The sequence below is a fragment of the Hemitrygon akajei genome, chromosome 16 (genome assembly GCF_048418815.1).
Source record: "Hemitrygon akajei chromosome 16, sHemAka1.3, whole genome shotgun sequence".
Taxonomy (NCBI): Eukaryota; Metazoa; Chordata; class Chondrichthyes; order Myliobatiformes; family Dasyatidae; genus Hemitrygon; species Hemitrygon akajei.
In genome coordinates this window covers 76725779-76743044 of record NC_133139.1, presented here as the reverse complement: position 1 = coordinate 76743044, position 17266 = coordinate 76725779, and the positions used below count along the sequence as shown (strand labels likewise).

Below are 17266 nucleotides of genomic sequence, written 5' to 3'. Positions count from 1 at the left end.
GTCATAGGTTTTCTTCATTCAAGCACTCACTCACCAGGAAGGTCTGGAAATTACTGGTTTGAGAAAAAGCGCCAGAGCTTCAGACGATGTTGGCTGGAAATTAGGGTGTGCCATACACTGGGCTTATAGTATGGAGCAATGATAGTGCAGGCATTACCAGATGGGGTAGGTGGAGCTGCAAACGATCATTTAAACCGCTTCCAAATCCTCCATCTAAACCCTATTTCAGACCAAGTGGTCTCCTAGGAGAAGTAAATATAAAGATAATAGGGAAAACACAGCGGGTAGAGCTCAGTCCTGTTCTCAGGAGCTGTCTGTGTGGAGTTGGCATGTTTCTCCTATGACCATATGAGTTTCCCAACAGGTGAACTGGTGTCCTCCCACAACCCAAAGACTTAAAGGTTGATAGGTTAATTGGTCAGTGTAAATTTCCTCTAGTGAGGAGTAGAATCTTGAGGGAGTTGATGGGAATGTGGGGAGAATAAAATGGGACCAGAATACATGGGGTGGTTGATGGCTCAGGCAGACTCAGTGGGCTGAGATGGAGGCAATGTCAAATTCAATTTTGTTTAATTTTCATTCAGCCATGCATATGAATGGAGCCAAATGAAACAACACAATGTGCAATTCATAGTACCAACTATCACACACAGTGCATATGGTTATGAAAGCAAAAAAGAACATGCAGTCACAATATATATATTATAGCTCAAGTCCCTGAGTGTCATGGCCTATAGATTGATGGTGCCGCAGGCCTCATCACAGGCTATTGAGTGAACACTGGAGGGCAGCACCGATGGCTGGGGTCAGCCCCCAACCCACATCGGCTCCAGTGTCTCCCCTGGGTGGCTGCAACAGGTGACCCAGGCACAAGGGCTTAGTCCACTTAATAACTGAGGCCTCACAGCTCCCCCGCCATCAGTCTCGCCTGTGAACCAGTGAATACTCACAGTATTCTACATTACCAATGCCCAATGGGGTTCTGTGATCACGAGAAAAAGCCCAAGACAATACTTTGCACCATTTTCTGGACTGCGCACCTCATCAAGAAAATGCAATGGGATTAGTGTACAAGTTGCTGGGTGGTTGGCAGAGATAGGTGTGCTCTTAAAAAAAATTTCTAATCTCTGTATAGGTCAGTCTCTCTAATGAATTGCCTGCAACCTAACCAAAACAGTTATAAGTCACTGGAACAAAGCAAAACCTGCAGAACTTGAAAATCTGAAATACAAGTGGAAGCTGGAAGCAGTCAGCATGTCTGGCAGTGTCATTTGGGAAAGAAACTGGGCTGATGTTCCAGCTCAAGTACTGTTGTCTGAGAGGATAGAAGTGTATTAAGTTGTAGGTAAGGAGAGGTAGAGAAAACACAGGAAATGTCTGGATAAGCTGCAGACACAAGTTCCCAAGTTACCAAATGCCTTAAATCCACCAGATGGAGAGAAAAAAGTGGAATGAAGTACATTGAAGCAGTCATGTTGAGGGAGAAAGGTAAAAAAAACGAAGTTATCTGAAATTCAGTGCTGTGTCTTGTTGGCTGCAATGTTTGGAAATAAAGAAAAATAAGGTTCTGTTCCTCCTCAGCTTCTTAGATTGCCCCAGCAATACTCGATTGAAGTCCAGCTTAACCTTCCCATGGACATATTACAGGTCTCAGGACTTTGTATAAGATTTAACAGTTTTCCCTCTCCCTCCTGATGCAGTGTGACTGGGTGACTGCTCATAGTATCCTCTTTGTGATGAAATAATGTACGTTTGTTTTAACTTTAAACACCAATGTAGGGGCAGATAGTTTATCTTGAAAGTAGTTCTGACTTGCTTGACCCTGCTGGCTTTGCCACACCTGCCCCCTCTCAGCTTCGCACTGCCCCTGCTTCAGCCCCACCCTCCATGATGCCCTACCCTGCAAATTGCCCCCCTCCTGCCTCACAACCCCACCCTGACTCGCTTCCTCTCCCCCCCATCTCACCCTTCTACCATCTTTCTGTATTTCCCCCTCCCCATCACCCTCTCCCTTCCCTTCGTGGAGACATGGTGAAGTTGACAAGATTAGAGAGGGGAGTGTCAGAATCTACAGCCATGGCATCTGGTGGACTCTAGAGGTCTGGGAGAACCCTGAGATGGGGAACTGCAGAGATTTGGGGGCTGTAGATCTCAGAAATGAGGAGGAGCATGGTCACAGAGGAAGATGAAGATCATAGCTGGGAACTTAATATCAAAGGACATACTTTGTATCGAAAGGACAGGCAGTAAGGCATAGGTGGCAGTGTGGCTCTGGTGGTAAGAGATGGAACTGCATCTTTAGGAAGAGGTGACATAGGGTCAGAGAATGTAGAATCTTTGTGGTTGGAGTTAAGAAACTGCAAAGGTAAAGAAACCATTATGTTAGGCCTCCAAATAGTAGCCAAGATGTAGGGTTGAGATTGCAAAGGGAGTTGGAAAGGGCATCTAATAAGGGTAATGTCACAATTGTAATGGGGGACTTCAATATGCAAGGGGATTGGGAAAATCAGGTTGGTCTCGGGTCACAAGAGAGGGAATGTCACTTCACTCTTTAAGAAGGAAGGCAAAAGGAAGGAAATTATAGGCTGATTAACCTAACCTCAGTGGTTGGGAAAGTGTTGGAGTCCATTATTAAGGATGAGATTTTGGGGTACTTGGAGACAAATGATAAAATAAGTCAAAGTCAGCATGGTTTCTCTAGAGGGAAATTATGCCTGACAAATCTGTTAGAGTCTTTCGAGGAAGTAACAAGCAGGGTGGACAGAGGAGAGGCAGTGGATATCATTTACTTGGATTTTCAGAAGGCATTTGATAAGGTGCCACACATGAGGCTGCTTAACAATATAAAATCCTATAGTGTTACAGGAAAGATACAGGCATGGATAGAGGAATGGCTGACAGACAGGAGACAGTGAGTGGGAATAAAAGGGGCCTTTCCTGGTTGGCTGCCAGTGACAAATGGTGTTCTAGTGGGACCGCTACTTCTCACATTATTTATCAATAATTTAGATAATGGAATTGATGGCTTTGTGGTAAAGTTGGCAGATGATAGGAAGAAAGGTCGTGCTGAGGAAGGAATGCGATTCCAGCAGGACTTAGATAAATTGGAATAACAGGCAATAAAAATGGCAGATGGAATACAGTGTTGGGAAATGTATGATAATGCACTTTGGTAGAAGGAACAGTAGTGTGGACTATTTTCTAACTGGGGACAAAATTCAAACATCAGAGGTGTAAAGGGACTTGGGAGTTCTCGTGCAAGACTCTCAGAAGTTTAATTTACAGGTTAAGTCTGTGGTAAAGAAGGCAAGTGTAATGTTGGCATTCATTTGAAGTGGAATAGAATATAAAAGCAAGAAGATAATGCTGAGCCTTTATGAGACACCTAGTCAGGCCACACTTGGAGTTATGTTCACAGTTTTGGGCCCCATATCTCAGAAAAGATGTGTTGTCATTGGAAAGAGTCCAGAGGAACCTCATGAGGATGATTCTGGGAATGAAGGGGTTAACATATGAGTAACATTTTGCAGTTTTAGTCCTGTACTCACTAGGATTTAGAAGAGTGCCAGGGGAGGGGGGGGGTGACCTCATAGGAATCTACTGAATGTTGAAAGGACTAGATGAGGTGGATGTGGAGAAGATGTTTCCTCTGGTGGTGGTGTCCAGAACTAGAGGGCACAGCCTCAAAATTGAGGAGCAACCCTTTAGAAAAGAGTTAAGGAGGTTTTTTTTAGTCAGGGAGTAGTGACTGTGGAAACCAAGATCGTGGGTATATAAAGTGAAAATTGATAATTTTCTGATTGGTCAGGGCATCAAAAGTTATGGCGAAAAGGCAGGTGTATGGGGTTGAGAGGGAACCGGAATCAGACATAGTGGACTGCCGGAGCAGACTTAATGGGCTGATTGGCTTAATTCTGCTCCTATGTTTTATGGTCTGAAATGAAGTCAAAAAATAAAATTTTAAGACCGCGGCATTGTTTTTCTGAAGAGGATGTTGATTGTGTGCTGGATTTGGTGCAAATTAACATGTCAGGAGGCAGAGTTTGAGATGAGCATGGCTTTCATTTACTTATTGCAGAGCTTTCTGCAGATTAGACAGTAAAATCTCCCGTTCCACCAGGGTGAAGTCCTTACCTTCTGTATTTGTCCTGGAATGGTAGGAAGAGCCACTTCCTATGCAGCGTCTTGAGGAAACACTGCTGTCTCTCCTCGGTTTGATCCTGGGAAACGTACACCAGCGCTAGCTGAGCTGCTCGATCGACGTAATATTCATCCATCAGCCGTTTGGAGAAGTCCCTCAGTGCAGGGGCGAACGCCTGGCATCTGGGGCAGTCGCTTGAACCAAAGTACAGGAGCACCACCTTGTTTCGCAGCGTGTTGTCCAGTTGCTGCTGGGTGTCGAGTTCATCTCTGTCCCTGTTATTCTTTATCAAGGTTACTCCTGTGAACAGGTCCACCATGGCGATCAGTCTGTAGCAACCTCGGACGCAAAATCAGATTTATCACGTCGGGATCTTTGCGTATGCTTCTTTAGTTCTCCATCCCACTCTGACACCAGCCTATTACGCCGTTCTACTGAAGCTCAACGAAGCTTAAGGAATAGCATTTAATCCTTTCTACTGGGGACTTTACAGTTTCCTGTCCTCATTGTCCAATCTTGTTTACTGATATTGAACTTAATAGCACTGTGATAGTCAATCAAAGGCAGTGCTCCATTTCCTTAGTAAGAAGGTACCAGTAATAGTTCTGGTGTAACTATTCATGCCTCAGCCAGACATATATTTTGTTTCATTACATTTCTTAATGCCGGACACATTTCCTGTTTGTCACTTATAAAGAAACAACTCGCCTGGCTTAACTAGTCCATGCCAGTCAGTGGGTGTGCATTGCAAGAGGAGAGGCTCTTTCATCCATTAGCACAGTTATCTACTGTTACCTACTTCTGAAGCTTTCCCTGAAAAATGCTTCTGCACTATTTATAGTGATTGCACATTGTAGATTAGAGTTATTTACTAAACACATGTCCATCGAAACATGCAGTCAAATGCTGTGCTTGCATATATTGCCAACGTAATCCAGAGATGTGCTGGGGGTAGCCTGCACGTGTTGCCACACATTCCGGTGTAAAACATGACGTTTTGAAGTCCAAAATGTAACATTAAGTTAAATCAAAGAAAACAAGGGAGTCCGGGAATGCAAGTTAAACTTTAAGTTTCTTTTTAACGAGGAGCGCTGTGTCACGTGGTATTGTGATGATGTATGCAATTAATATATCTTTACATAAAACCCATAATTAATTTAAATAATATATACATACACACACATACAAGATTACTCATATGTTACTGAAATATTACATACATAACACATAGCATGCCCACAACGTTCAGCAGACCAACAGGCAGCCAACATACAACAAGCAATAACAGCAAAATAAATGCCTCCCCCCCCCCCCCCCCACCTATGCCACAGGCGGGCCTCCAGCCCCAGTACAGGCTGCATCCAGGCCTATAACCTTCAGACTGTGACTCCAGTCTTGCAAACATCAGACCTCCAACCACCAGATTCACCAGCCTCGGGGCTTCGACCTGTGGGCTTTGGCCTTCAGGCATCTAGACTCATTCAGCTTTCCCCTAAATTCCCTGTAGGACATATTGATAATTTCTCTGTAATGACGGGCTCTATTTTTGATTCTTCTCCCAATGTCACTGTCCTCCTCCCAGTTTGCTGCTTTCTCCTTCCTCCGTGATATTTACTCCGCTCTCCACAGTGGAGGCTGTGGGCCTGCTCTGGCCGTTCTAGGCTTCGTGTCTATGGACTCACTTTCGTTCTGAATGCTGTTTCTTGCTTTTATTGTTTGCACGATTTGTGTTTTTTCTCTCACCCTCTGCATTGGGTGTTTGTTAGACTTTTTTTATAATGGGCTCTTCTGGATTTCTTGTTTTGTGGCTGCCTGTAAGGAGACAAATCTCAATCTTGTATAATTAATAAACACTTTGATAATAAATGTATTTTGAACTTTGAGCGCCTTTCTACAGCTCGTCCCCACACCACTGCAATCAAGGATTTCCCCTTTGATCACATTAGCTCTGATCTCTTAAAATAATAATATTTAAAACCAATTTGGCCAGGTACAGTACATGTTTAAAGGGATATGGGTAAAACACAGGCAAGTGGGTCTAGCTTAGATGAAAATAATGGGCATGGGCGCATTGATCCAAAGGATTGTATCCACACGCTGTGACTCTTTCCACAGATGCTTTCAGACCTGCTAAGTACTTTCATCTTTTTCTGTTTTTACTTCATATTTTCAGCATCTGCAGTTTTTAGGAAAAAAATAAATCTCTTCATTTTTGAAAAAGGATCTAATCCTTTCCTGGCGTATATGATGAATAAACTCTTCTTCGGCTTCCAGCGGGTACCAGCGTCATCCCTGAAGATGATAGAGTTGGCCATTGAAACATTGGTTAAAATCGATACCTACTGGACTAGACATGCCCAGTTATCATCCCTGATTAAGATGGCAGAGTTTGTCATCAAAACATCAGTTAAAATCGATACCTGTACCTGGCTGGAAGCCCAAGAAGAGTTTATTCATCACTTCATTATTTTTCTTGACAGGGACCCATTGGCCAGTGGCAGTCAGTGGCCGCAGCAGATGGTGTGGAAGTTAAATGCCGATTCTTCCAACACAGTTTGTTCTGCTCCAGTGGTTCCAACTGCTGGGAAAAGGTCACCACCTGGAAATATTAATTCAGTTTCTCTTTTCTCACTCTGATCGTTTCTGCCACCTTCTGTTTTTATTTCAGATTTTCACCTGCAGAATTTAAATTTTGTGTGTACTCTTGACGATCTGGTATCGGAAATCCAGATGGTTCACTTATTAGTCTGGAACGTGAGACGGTGATCCAGAGGACAAGTGGGGTCTAGACTGCAGCTGTGGCCCAGGTCTGGGTGGGTGTTTGGCTGAAATCAGAGTTGGTGCTTGGGACACTGGGGTCAGGAACGTGGGCAAGTTTGGAGCCAGAGTTGGGGTCCACAATGCTTTTTACATTTCTCAGTTATAGTCACCAGGTTCACCTGAAAATTTATTACATGACCATGCACATGTAAAACAGTGTGCTCGTATATTAACTGGCATAACACAAAACAGTTCAGAAAATCTGCTTACACGAGGAAATCTGCAGATGCTGGAAATTCAAACAACAACACACACAAAATGCTGGTGGAACACAGCAGGCTAGGCAGCATCTATAGGGAGAAGCGCTGTTGACGTTTCGGGCCGAGACCCTTCGACAGGACTAACTGAAAGGAAAGATAGTAAGAGATTTGAAAGTAGTGGGGGGAGGGGGAAATGCAAAATGATAGGAGAAGACCGGAGGGGGTGGGATGAAGCTAAGAGCTGGAAAGGTGATTGGCGAAAGTGATACAGAGCTGGAGAAGGGAAAGGATCATGGGATGGGAGGCCTCAGGAGAAAGGAAGTGGGGGGGGGGGGGAGCACCAGAGGGAGATGGAGAACAGGCAAACAACTAAATATGTCAGGGATGGGGGTAAGAAGGGGAGGAGGGGCATTAATGGAAGTTAGAGAAGTCAATGTTCATGCCATTAGGTTGGAGACTACCCAGCTGGTATATAAGGTGTTGTTCCTCCAACCTGTGTTTGGATTCATTTTGACAATAGAGGAGGCCATGGATAGACATATCAGAATGGGAATGGGACGTGGAATTAAAATGTGTGGCCACTGGAGATCTTGCTTTTTCTGGTGGACCGAGCGTAGGTGTTCAAAATCTGCTTGTCTGGTGCTATATGAAAGTTGCAAAGGTGCTGAATTATTGGAATCATACTGTACCACTGTTGAGATTGCTGTAGGAATTGTGCCAGTCAGTTTGGTTACAATATATATCTATTTGGAGAAGGAAAATGATTTTAAACCTCTGCTGCCTTGTGGCCATACCTACCCATGGGAAAGGCTTCGGGAGTAAACCCCGAGGAAGAAATCGGAGCCAGGGTCTCTAAGGCAGTTTGATGTTGTTTACAACTTCACTCTGGCAACCTCTGTGATGACACTGGTGCCAAGCTGTATGTATAAATAAAGTGTTGCTTCTCCACCCTGCGGAGGAAATATGGAATGGTTAGTAACAGGGAAAAGTCTGTGAATCTGAACAGAAGAAATATCATCTGAGAGTTGGGACCTGAACAGGGAATGGACATTGTGTATTGGATCATGGCTAAAGTCTGAATTGTACACTGTGCTCTGTCAGTTTCTTAACACCAGTTTGAGGAAAAGGATTGGAACATATGGTGATGTTTATAAGAACAGATTAGAGACTGAGACAGTAATTTGAAATGGCAAAGAGACAAGGAATGTGAACAAATGGGGGAGTTAACATCAGCTGTTATGAGTGTTTGCATTCTCTCCTACGGCTGTTGCCAGTGTGGTTTATGAATGAATAAAGTTATTTGGATGGAAAGGTTGGATGGTATTAAAAGAAAGCAGACAATAAAAGCTAAACAGGACTAGCTTTTGGTAGACAACTGAACAATGGCAGAGAGGGGCTGTGGACAAGAATGTAAAAAAGATATCAAAACCAACACAGGAGATTTTTTCCCCAATTAATTTAGGGAGTAATGTGGCTTCTTGAAAACTGGTTTTGGTGATACAGAACACGGCAGACAACTGTGTATCCTGCTTTATCCTTTGGTAGTCTTCTACACTATCCAAAACACCACCAGTCTCTAGCAGACGGTTTGTTGCTCCTGATTCCAGCATCTGCAGTTTCTTGTGTTTCCATATCAACCACTGGCAATAGTGAACATTGAAGAACAGGAAGACTGTAATGTATACCCAAAGATCCCTGAAAGTGGCAGCATACATAAGTAAGGTGGTGAACAAGGCATTTTTGCTTTCTTACTTATACCTAAACACCAAAGCGTGATAAAAATCTATACATAATAACATCATCATGTCAGACCAGCCTCTTGAAGTGAAACCCCAACTCAATGTCGGTGGTTGTGAATTATGAACATTTCTCCCAATTATGTTACTCTACAATACCTTCATAGCTTAAGTTCATGGAGGTTATGGTATAGCATTATTGTTTAAGCCATGCCCGGAGTAGCATGTGGAGTACCTGATCACTAGTAAGGATATTCTGCATCAGTCTTCACTGTGGAAGACACTATCAGTATGCTAGAAATTCAAGAGTGTCCGGGGTGGAAGTTGTTGTTACTAAAGAGAAGATGCTTGGGAATCTGAAAGGTCTGAAGACAGATAAGTCCCCTGTAACGCTATAGGATTTTATCTTGTTAAGCAGCCTCATGTGTGGAACCTTATAAATGCCTTCTAAAAATCCAAAGCTGCAAAACACTCCTCATATGTTAACCCCTTCATTCCCGGAATCAACCTCATGAACCTCCTCTGGACTCTTTCCAATGACAACACATCTTTTCTGAGATATAGGGTCCAAAATTGTTGACAGTACTCCAAGTGCAGCCTGACTAGTGTCTTATTAAAGGCTAAACATTATCCCCTTGCTTTCATATTCTATTCCCCTTGAAATAAATTTCTTTCTTTACCACAGACTCAGCCTCTAAATTAACCTTCTGGGGGTTTTGCACAAGGAATCCTAAGTCACTCTGCACCTCTGATGTTTGAACCATCTCCCCATTTAGATAATAGTCCGCACTATTGTTCCTTTTATTAAAATGCAATATCATGCATTTCCAAACATTGTATTCCATCTGGAACCTTTTTGCCAATTTTTCCAATTTGTCTAAGTACTGCTGCAGTTGCTTTGCTTTCTCAGTACTACCTGCTCCTCCACCTATCTTTGTATCATCCACAAATTTTGTCACAAAGCCATCAATTCCATTATCCAAATCACTGACAAACAATGTGTAAAGCAGCGGTCCCAATAATGGCCCCTGAGGAACAACACTAATCACGGGCAGCCAACCAGAAAAGGCCCCCCTTTTATTCCCGCTGGCTGCTTCCTGCCTGTCAGCCATTCCTCTATCCATGCTAGTATCTTTCCTGTAACGCCATAGGATTTTATCTTGTTAAGCAGCCTCATGTGTGGAACCTTATCAAATGCCTTCTAAAAATCCAAGTAAATGAGATCCACTGCCTCCCTTTTATCCATCCTGCTTGTTAATTTCTCGAAGCACTCGAACAGGTTTGTCAGGCGAGATTTCCTTCTACAGAAACCGTGCTGATTTTGACTTATTTTATCATTAGTCTCCAAGATTCCTGAAACCTCATCCTTAATAAGAGACTCCAACACTTTCCCAACCACAGAGGTCAGGCTAACTGGCCTATAATTTCCTTTCTTTTGCCTTCCTCCCTTAAAGGGTGGAGTGACATTTGCAATCTTCCAGTCCTCCAGAAGCATGGCAGAATCAAGTGATACTTGAAAGATCATGACCAATGCATCTGTTATCTCTTCAACAACCTCTCTCAGGACTCTGGGATGTAGTCTATCTGGTCCAGGTGACTTATCCACCTTAAGACCTTTGAGTTTGCCTAGCACTTTTTCCTTTGTAATAGCAATGGCACTCACTTCCGCTCCCTGACACTCACAGACCTCTGGTACGCTGCTAGTGTCTTCCTCAGTGAAGATAAATGCAAAGTACTTATTAAGTTTATCTGCCATTTCTTTGTCACCATTACTACCTCAGCAGCATCATTTTTCAGTGGTCCAATATCAACTCTCACCTCCCTTTTTATATAACTGAACAAGCTTTTGGTATCCTGCTTTATATTATTATCTAGTTTGCCCTCATATTTCATCTTTTTCCTTCTTATAGGTTTTTTAGTTGCCTTTTGTTGGATTTAAAAAACTTTCCATCATCCAACTTCCCACTCACTTTTGCAACCTTGTATGCCCTCTCCTTGGCTTTTATGCAATCCTTAATTTCCCTTGTCAGCCACGGTTGCCTACCCCTGCCATTTGAGAACAACTTCTTCTGTAGGACATATCTAAATTGCGGCTTGTGAACTATTCCCAAAAACTTCAGCTGTCTCTGCTCTGTCGTCATCCATGCTAGTATCCTTCTCCAATCCACCTGGGTAAGATCCTTTCTCATGCCTCTGTAGTTTCCTTCATTCCATTGCGATACTGATACATGTGAGTTATGCTTCTCCCTCTCAAATTGCAGTATGAATTCAGTCATATTATGATCACCGTCTCCTAAGTGTTTTTTTACATTAAGCTCCCTAATAAGATCTGGATTATTACACAACATCCAATCTAAGATGGCCTTTCCCTGAGTAGGCTCAAGCACAAGCTGCTCTAAAAGGCCATCTCGTAGACATTCAACAAATTCCCTCTCTTGTGACCTGAGACCAACCAGATTTTTCCAATCCCCTTGCATACTGGTCCCCGATTAAAATCGTGCCATTACCCTTATTACATGCCTTTTCCAGCTCCCTTGCAAGCTCAACCCTACATCTTGGCTACTATTTGGAGGCCTATGTATGATTCCCATAATGTATCTTTTTATCCTTGCAGTTTCTTAACTCCACCCACAAAGATTCGACATTCTCTGACCCTAAAGATTCTCTGACCTCCTTCTAAAGATGTAATACCCACAACGTTATACCGACCAATCTCTAATAATGGTGCGAGTTCGTCCACCTTATTCCAATGTGCCAGCATTAGATACAGTCATGAGAATGAGCCTGGGAATAGTAGGATTAATGTATGAAGAGTGTTGGATGGTTCTGGGTTGTACTCACTGGAGTTTGGAAGAATGAGAGGGGATCTCATTAGTAGTCAGGGAAAATGTCACAACAGTGGTCAGTCAGGACAGACTGAAGAACTCGTTTATTGAGGCTTTTTGGGTGGAACTGAGCAATAAGAAAGGTTTGACTGCATTAATGGGGCTATATTACAGACCACCCAGCATTCTACAGGATTTAGAGGAACAAATTTGTAGTGAGATCGCTGACTGTTGCAAGAAACATAAAGTGGTGATAGTGGGTGATTTTAACTTTCCACATATTGACTGGACTTCTATACTGTAAAAAACAGGGCTGGATGGGAAAGAATTTGTCAGATGTGCAGTACCTAGAAGTCCCAACTAGAGAGAGTACAATACTTGCTCTCCATCTAGGGAATAAGGCAGGCAGGTGACAGAAGTTGTGTAGGGGATCATTTAGCATTTTGTGATCACAATGCCATAAGTTTCAAAGCAGTTATGGAAAAGGATAGGTTGAGATTCTAAACTGCAGAAAGGACAATTCTGATGGTATCAGAAAGGATCTGGCAAGTGTCTATTGCTATAGCTATTTACTGGCAAAGGTGCACTTGTTAAGTGGGAGGCCTTCAAAAGTGAAATATTGAGAGTTCAAATTTAGTGTGTTTCTGTCAGAATAAAATGCAAGGATAACTGGTTTATGGAACCTTGGTTTTTGAGAGATATTGAGGCACTGGTTAAGAAAAAGCAGATGCCTAGCAGGTAGGAACAAATGAAGTACTTATGGATTATAAGAAATGCAAGAGACAACTTGAGAACAAATTCAGGTGGACTAAAAGAAGACATGAAGTTGATCTAGCAGAGAAAGTGAATGAGAATGCTAAGGGCTTCTACAGATATATTAAAAGCAAAAGGATAGCAAGGGACAAAATTGGTCCTCTGGAAGATCAGAGTGGTAATCTATGTGTGGAGCTGAAAGAGATGGGGGAGATATTCCAGTGAGCCTGACATCAGTAGTAGGCAAATTATTGTAAGGTATTTTAAAGGACCAGATATATGAGTATTTGGAAAGACAGGGACTGATTAGGGATAGTCGACATAGCTTTGTGTGTGGTACATTGTGTCCAACCAATCTTGGAGCTTTTCAAGGAAGTTACCAGTAAAGTCGATGAAGGCATGGCAGTGGATATTGTCTACATGGACTTTAGTAAGGCATTTGACAAGGTCCCACATGGGAGGTTGGCCAAGAAGGTTCAGTCACTTGGCTTTGAAGATGAGCTAGTAAATTGGATTAGACATTAGTTTGGCAGAAGAAACCAGAGTTGTTGTAGATGGCTTTATGTATGGAGTTTGTAACTAGTGGAGTGTTGCAGGGATCGGTGCTGGGTCCGTTGTTTGTAATTTCTATCAATGATCTGGATGGTAATGTGGTTAAGTGGGTCAGTGACTTTGCAGATGACACCAAGATTGGGGGTTTAGTGGACAGCGAAGAGCGAGGAAGACTATCAAAGCTTGCAGTGGGATCTGGACCAGCTAGAAAAATGTGCTGAAAAATGGCGTATAGAATGCAGACAAGTGTGAGGTGTTACACTTTGGAGGTAGGTTGAATTCATTGATAGTCGTGTAGCGAGAGCCATAAAGAAAGCTTTTGGCACATTGGCCTTCATAAATCAATGTATTGAGTACAGGAGATGGGATGTTATGTTGAAGTTACGTTGGCAAGGCCTAATTTGGAGTATTGGGTGCAGTTTTGCTCAACTACCTAAAGGAAACATGTAAATGAGATTGAAAGAGCACAGAGAAGATTTACAAGGATGTTGCCGGGACTTGAGGATATAAGTTATAAGGTACGATTGAATAGGTAAGGACTGCATTCCTTAGAATATGGAAAAGTGAGAGAAGATTTGATAGAATTAGAACCATAGAACATTACAGCACAGAAACAGGCCTTTTGGCCCTTCTTGGCTGTGCTGAACCATTTTTCTGTTTAGTCCCACTGACCTGCACCTGGACCATATCCCTCCATACACCTCTCATCCATGTACCTGTCCAAGTTTTTCTTAAATGTTAAAAGTGAGCCCGCATTTACCACTTCATCTGGCAGCTCATTCCACACTCCCACCACACTCTGTGTGAAGAAGCCCCCCCTAATGTCTCCCCTAGCCTCAGTGGAAAAAGCCAGCTTGCATTCACTCTATCTATACCCATCATAATTTTATTCCTCATTCTTCTTCGCTCCAGGGAATGAAGTCCGAACCTATTCAACCTTTCTCTGTAACCCAGTTTCTCAAGTCCCGGCAACATCCTTGTAAACCTTCTCTGCACTCTTTCAACCTTATTAATATCCTTGCTGTAATTCGGCGACCAAAACTGCACACAATACTCCAAATTCAGCCTCACCAATGCCTTGTACAACCTCACCATAACATTCCAACTCTTATACTCAGTACTTTGGTTTATAAAGGCCAATGCACGAAAAGTTCTCTTTACTACCCTATCTACCTGTGATGCCACTTTTAGGAAATTTTGTATCTGTATTCCCAGATCCCTCTGTCCTACTACACTCCTCAGTACCCTACCATTTACCTTGTATGTCCTACCTTGGTTTTTCCTTCCAAAGTGCAATATCTCACACTTGTCTGTATTAAACTTCATCTGCCATTTTTCAGCCCATTTTTCCAGCTGGTCCAAATCCCTCTGCAAGCTTTGAAAACCTTTCTCACTGTCCACTACACCTCCAATCTTTGTATCATCAGCAAATTTGCTGATCCAATTTACCACATTATCATCCAGATCATTGATATAGATGACAAATAACAATGGACCCAGTATTGATCCCTGTGGCACACCACTAGTCACAGGCCTCCACTCAGAGTAGCAATCCTCCACTACCACTCCCTGACTTCTCCCATTGAGCCAATGTCTAATCCAATTTACTACCTCACCATGTATACCTAGTGACTGAATCTTCCTAAATAACCTCCTATGCGGGACCTTATCAAAGGCCTTACTGAAGTCCATGTAGACAACATCCACTGCCCTCCCTTCATCCACTTTCCTTGTAACCTCCTCAAAAACTCATATAGATTTATTAAACATGACCTTCCACGCACAAAGCCGTGTTGAGTCTCCCTAATAAGTCCCTGTTGATCTAAATACTTGTAGATCCTATCTCTTAGTACTCCTTCCAATAATTTACCTACTGCCAACGTCAAACTTATTGGCCTATTATTTCTCGGATTATTTTTAGAGCCTTTTTTAAACAACGGAACGACATGAGCTATCCTCCAATCCTCCGGCACCTCACCCATAGATACCAACATTTTAAATATATCTGCCAGGGCCCCTGCAATTTCAACAATTTCAACTTCAACTTCAAGGTCTGAGGGAATACCCTGTCAGGTCCTGGGGATTTATCTACTCTGATTTGCCTCAAGATAGCAAGCACCTCCTCCTCTTCAATCTGTATAGGTTCCATGACCTCACTACTTGTTTGCCTTATTTCTATTGACTCCATGCCAGTTTCCTTAGTAAATACAGATGCAAAAAACCCATTTAAGATACAAAATACAAGATGTACAAAACTATGAAAGGTATACTGTAGATAGAGGAAATGCAAGCAGGCTTTTCCACTGATGATGCGTGGGACTACAACCAGAGGTCATGGGTTAAAGATGAACGGTGAAAAGTTTAAGGAGAAACACGAGGGGAAACATATTCACTCAGAGGGTCATGAGAGTGTGGAATGAGCTGCAGCAGAAGTGGTGCAAGCTGGCTCAATGTCAACCTTAAGGGAAGTTTGGATAAGTGCATGGATGATAGGGGAATGGAGGGCTATGGGAATAGGCAGTTTAAATGGTTTCAGCATAGATTAGATGGGCCAATGGGCCTGTGTTGTGCTGTACTTCTCTGTGACTCTGTCTTAAACGATGAACAGTAGGGTGCTGAGGAGTGCTGTAGAACAGAGAGATTTGGATACACAGACACATAATTCCTTGAAAGTGGTGTCACAGGTAGATAGAGTTGTAAAGAAATCTTTTGGCACATTGACCTTCATGAATCAATGTATTGAGTACAGGAGTTGAGGTATTATGTTGAAATTATATAAGATGTTGGTGAGGCCTAATTTGAAGTGCTGTGTGCAGTTTTTGTCACCTCCCTATGGGAAACATGTAAATAAGATTGAAAGAGTGCAGAGAAAATTTGCAACGATGTTGCTGGGACTTGAGGATGTAAGTTATAGGAAAAAGGTTGAATAGGTTAGGACTTCATTCCCTAGAATGTAGAAGATTGAGGAGAGATTTGATAGGGGTATACAAAATTGAGGAGTATAGGTAGGGCAAATACAAGCAGATTTTTTTCCATTGAGGTAGGATGAGACTAGAATTAGAGGTCATGGGTTAAGGCTGAAAGGTGAAATGTTTACGGGGAACTTGAAGGGGACCATCTCCACTCAGAGGGTTGTGGGAGTTTGGAATGAGCTGCCAGTACAAGTGGAGGATGTGGCATCACTTTCGATGTTTAAGAGAAGTTTGGATTGGTACATGGATGGTGGGGGTCAGGAGAGTTATGATCAGGGTGCAGAATGATGGGATTAAGCACACTAGATGGCCGAAGGGCCGCGTTTGGTGCTGTAGTGTTCTATGAGGAGGAATTTCTTTAGCCAGATGTTGGTGAATCTGTGGAATTCGTTGGTACTGACGGCTGTGGAGACCAAGGCATTGGGTATTTTTAAAAAGGAGATTGATAGGTTTTTGATTAGTAAGGGTGTTAAAGGTTACGGGTAAAAAGGCAGGAGAGTGAGGTTGAGAGGGATAATAAATCAGCCATGATGGGATGGTAGAGCAGACCTGATGGGCCAATTGGCCTAATTCTGTTCCTATGACTTATGGTCTTAAAATTGCACTTAAGCTGGTGCAGATGAATTTTGCAAGAATGTTCTGGGGATGGAGTGTTTCAGCTATGAGGGGAGACTGAAGAGGCTAAGTTTGTTTGCCTTGTAGAGAAATATGAGCTGGGAGAGGTGGGACCTTATTGAGTTAAACAAAATTATGAGTTGCATAGACAGATCAGATGATGAGAAACTTTTCATCATTGCAAAGGTGTCAAGAAGGAGAGGACTAGAGGAGCAAGACATTTTGATAGGATCTAAGTAAGAACTTTTTTCACCCATACAATGGTTGGAATCTGGAAGTCACTGCTTAAGAGGGCGATGAAGACTGGTACTCTCTTATTTAGGAAGTATCCTGCTGAGCCAAGACATAGAAAGCCACAGATCTGGTGCTAGCATATTGAATCAGTGTAAATGGTTAGCATGGACATGGTTAACTGAAGCTCCTGTTTCTCTGCTGTCTGACTCTGTGACTTTAGTCAGAAGGTACAAATTCCAAGACTAGATAATTTCCAGCCAAGAGTTTCAGAGGAAGCAGGTGAGAATATTCCATGTATAAATTTCCAAGCTTTAGGGAACCTTTTTTGGATTAGAATTTCACACAAAGTCACATTGGTATTTAGGAAATTGGGGAATTATAGATCTGTAAATCTAACATTTGTTCTCTACACGTGCCT

The 17266-nt window shown here is 42.6% G+C and overlaps 1 protein-coding gene across 1 annotated transcript in view; it reads right to left on the bottom strand.

Moving 5' to 3' along the window:
* Nucleotides 1-17266, bottom strand: part of nxnl1 (nucleoredoxin like 1) — a 47362-nt gene that overhangs the window by 4885 nt on the left and 25211 nt on the right. Inside the window, exon 2 of the mRNA XM_073069247.1 lies at nt 4135-4480. Within this exon, the coding sequence (XP_072925348.1) occupies nt 4135-4460 (326 nt within the window). The 5' untranslated portion in view covers nt 4461-4480. The remainder of the gene's footprint in view (nt 1-4134; nt 4481-17266) is intronic.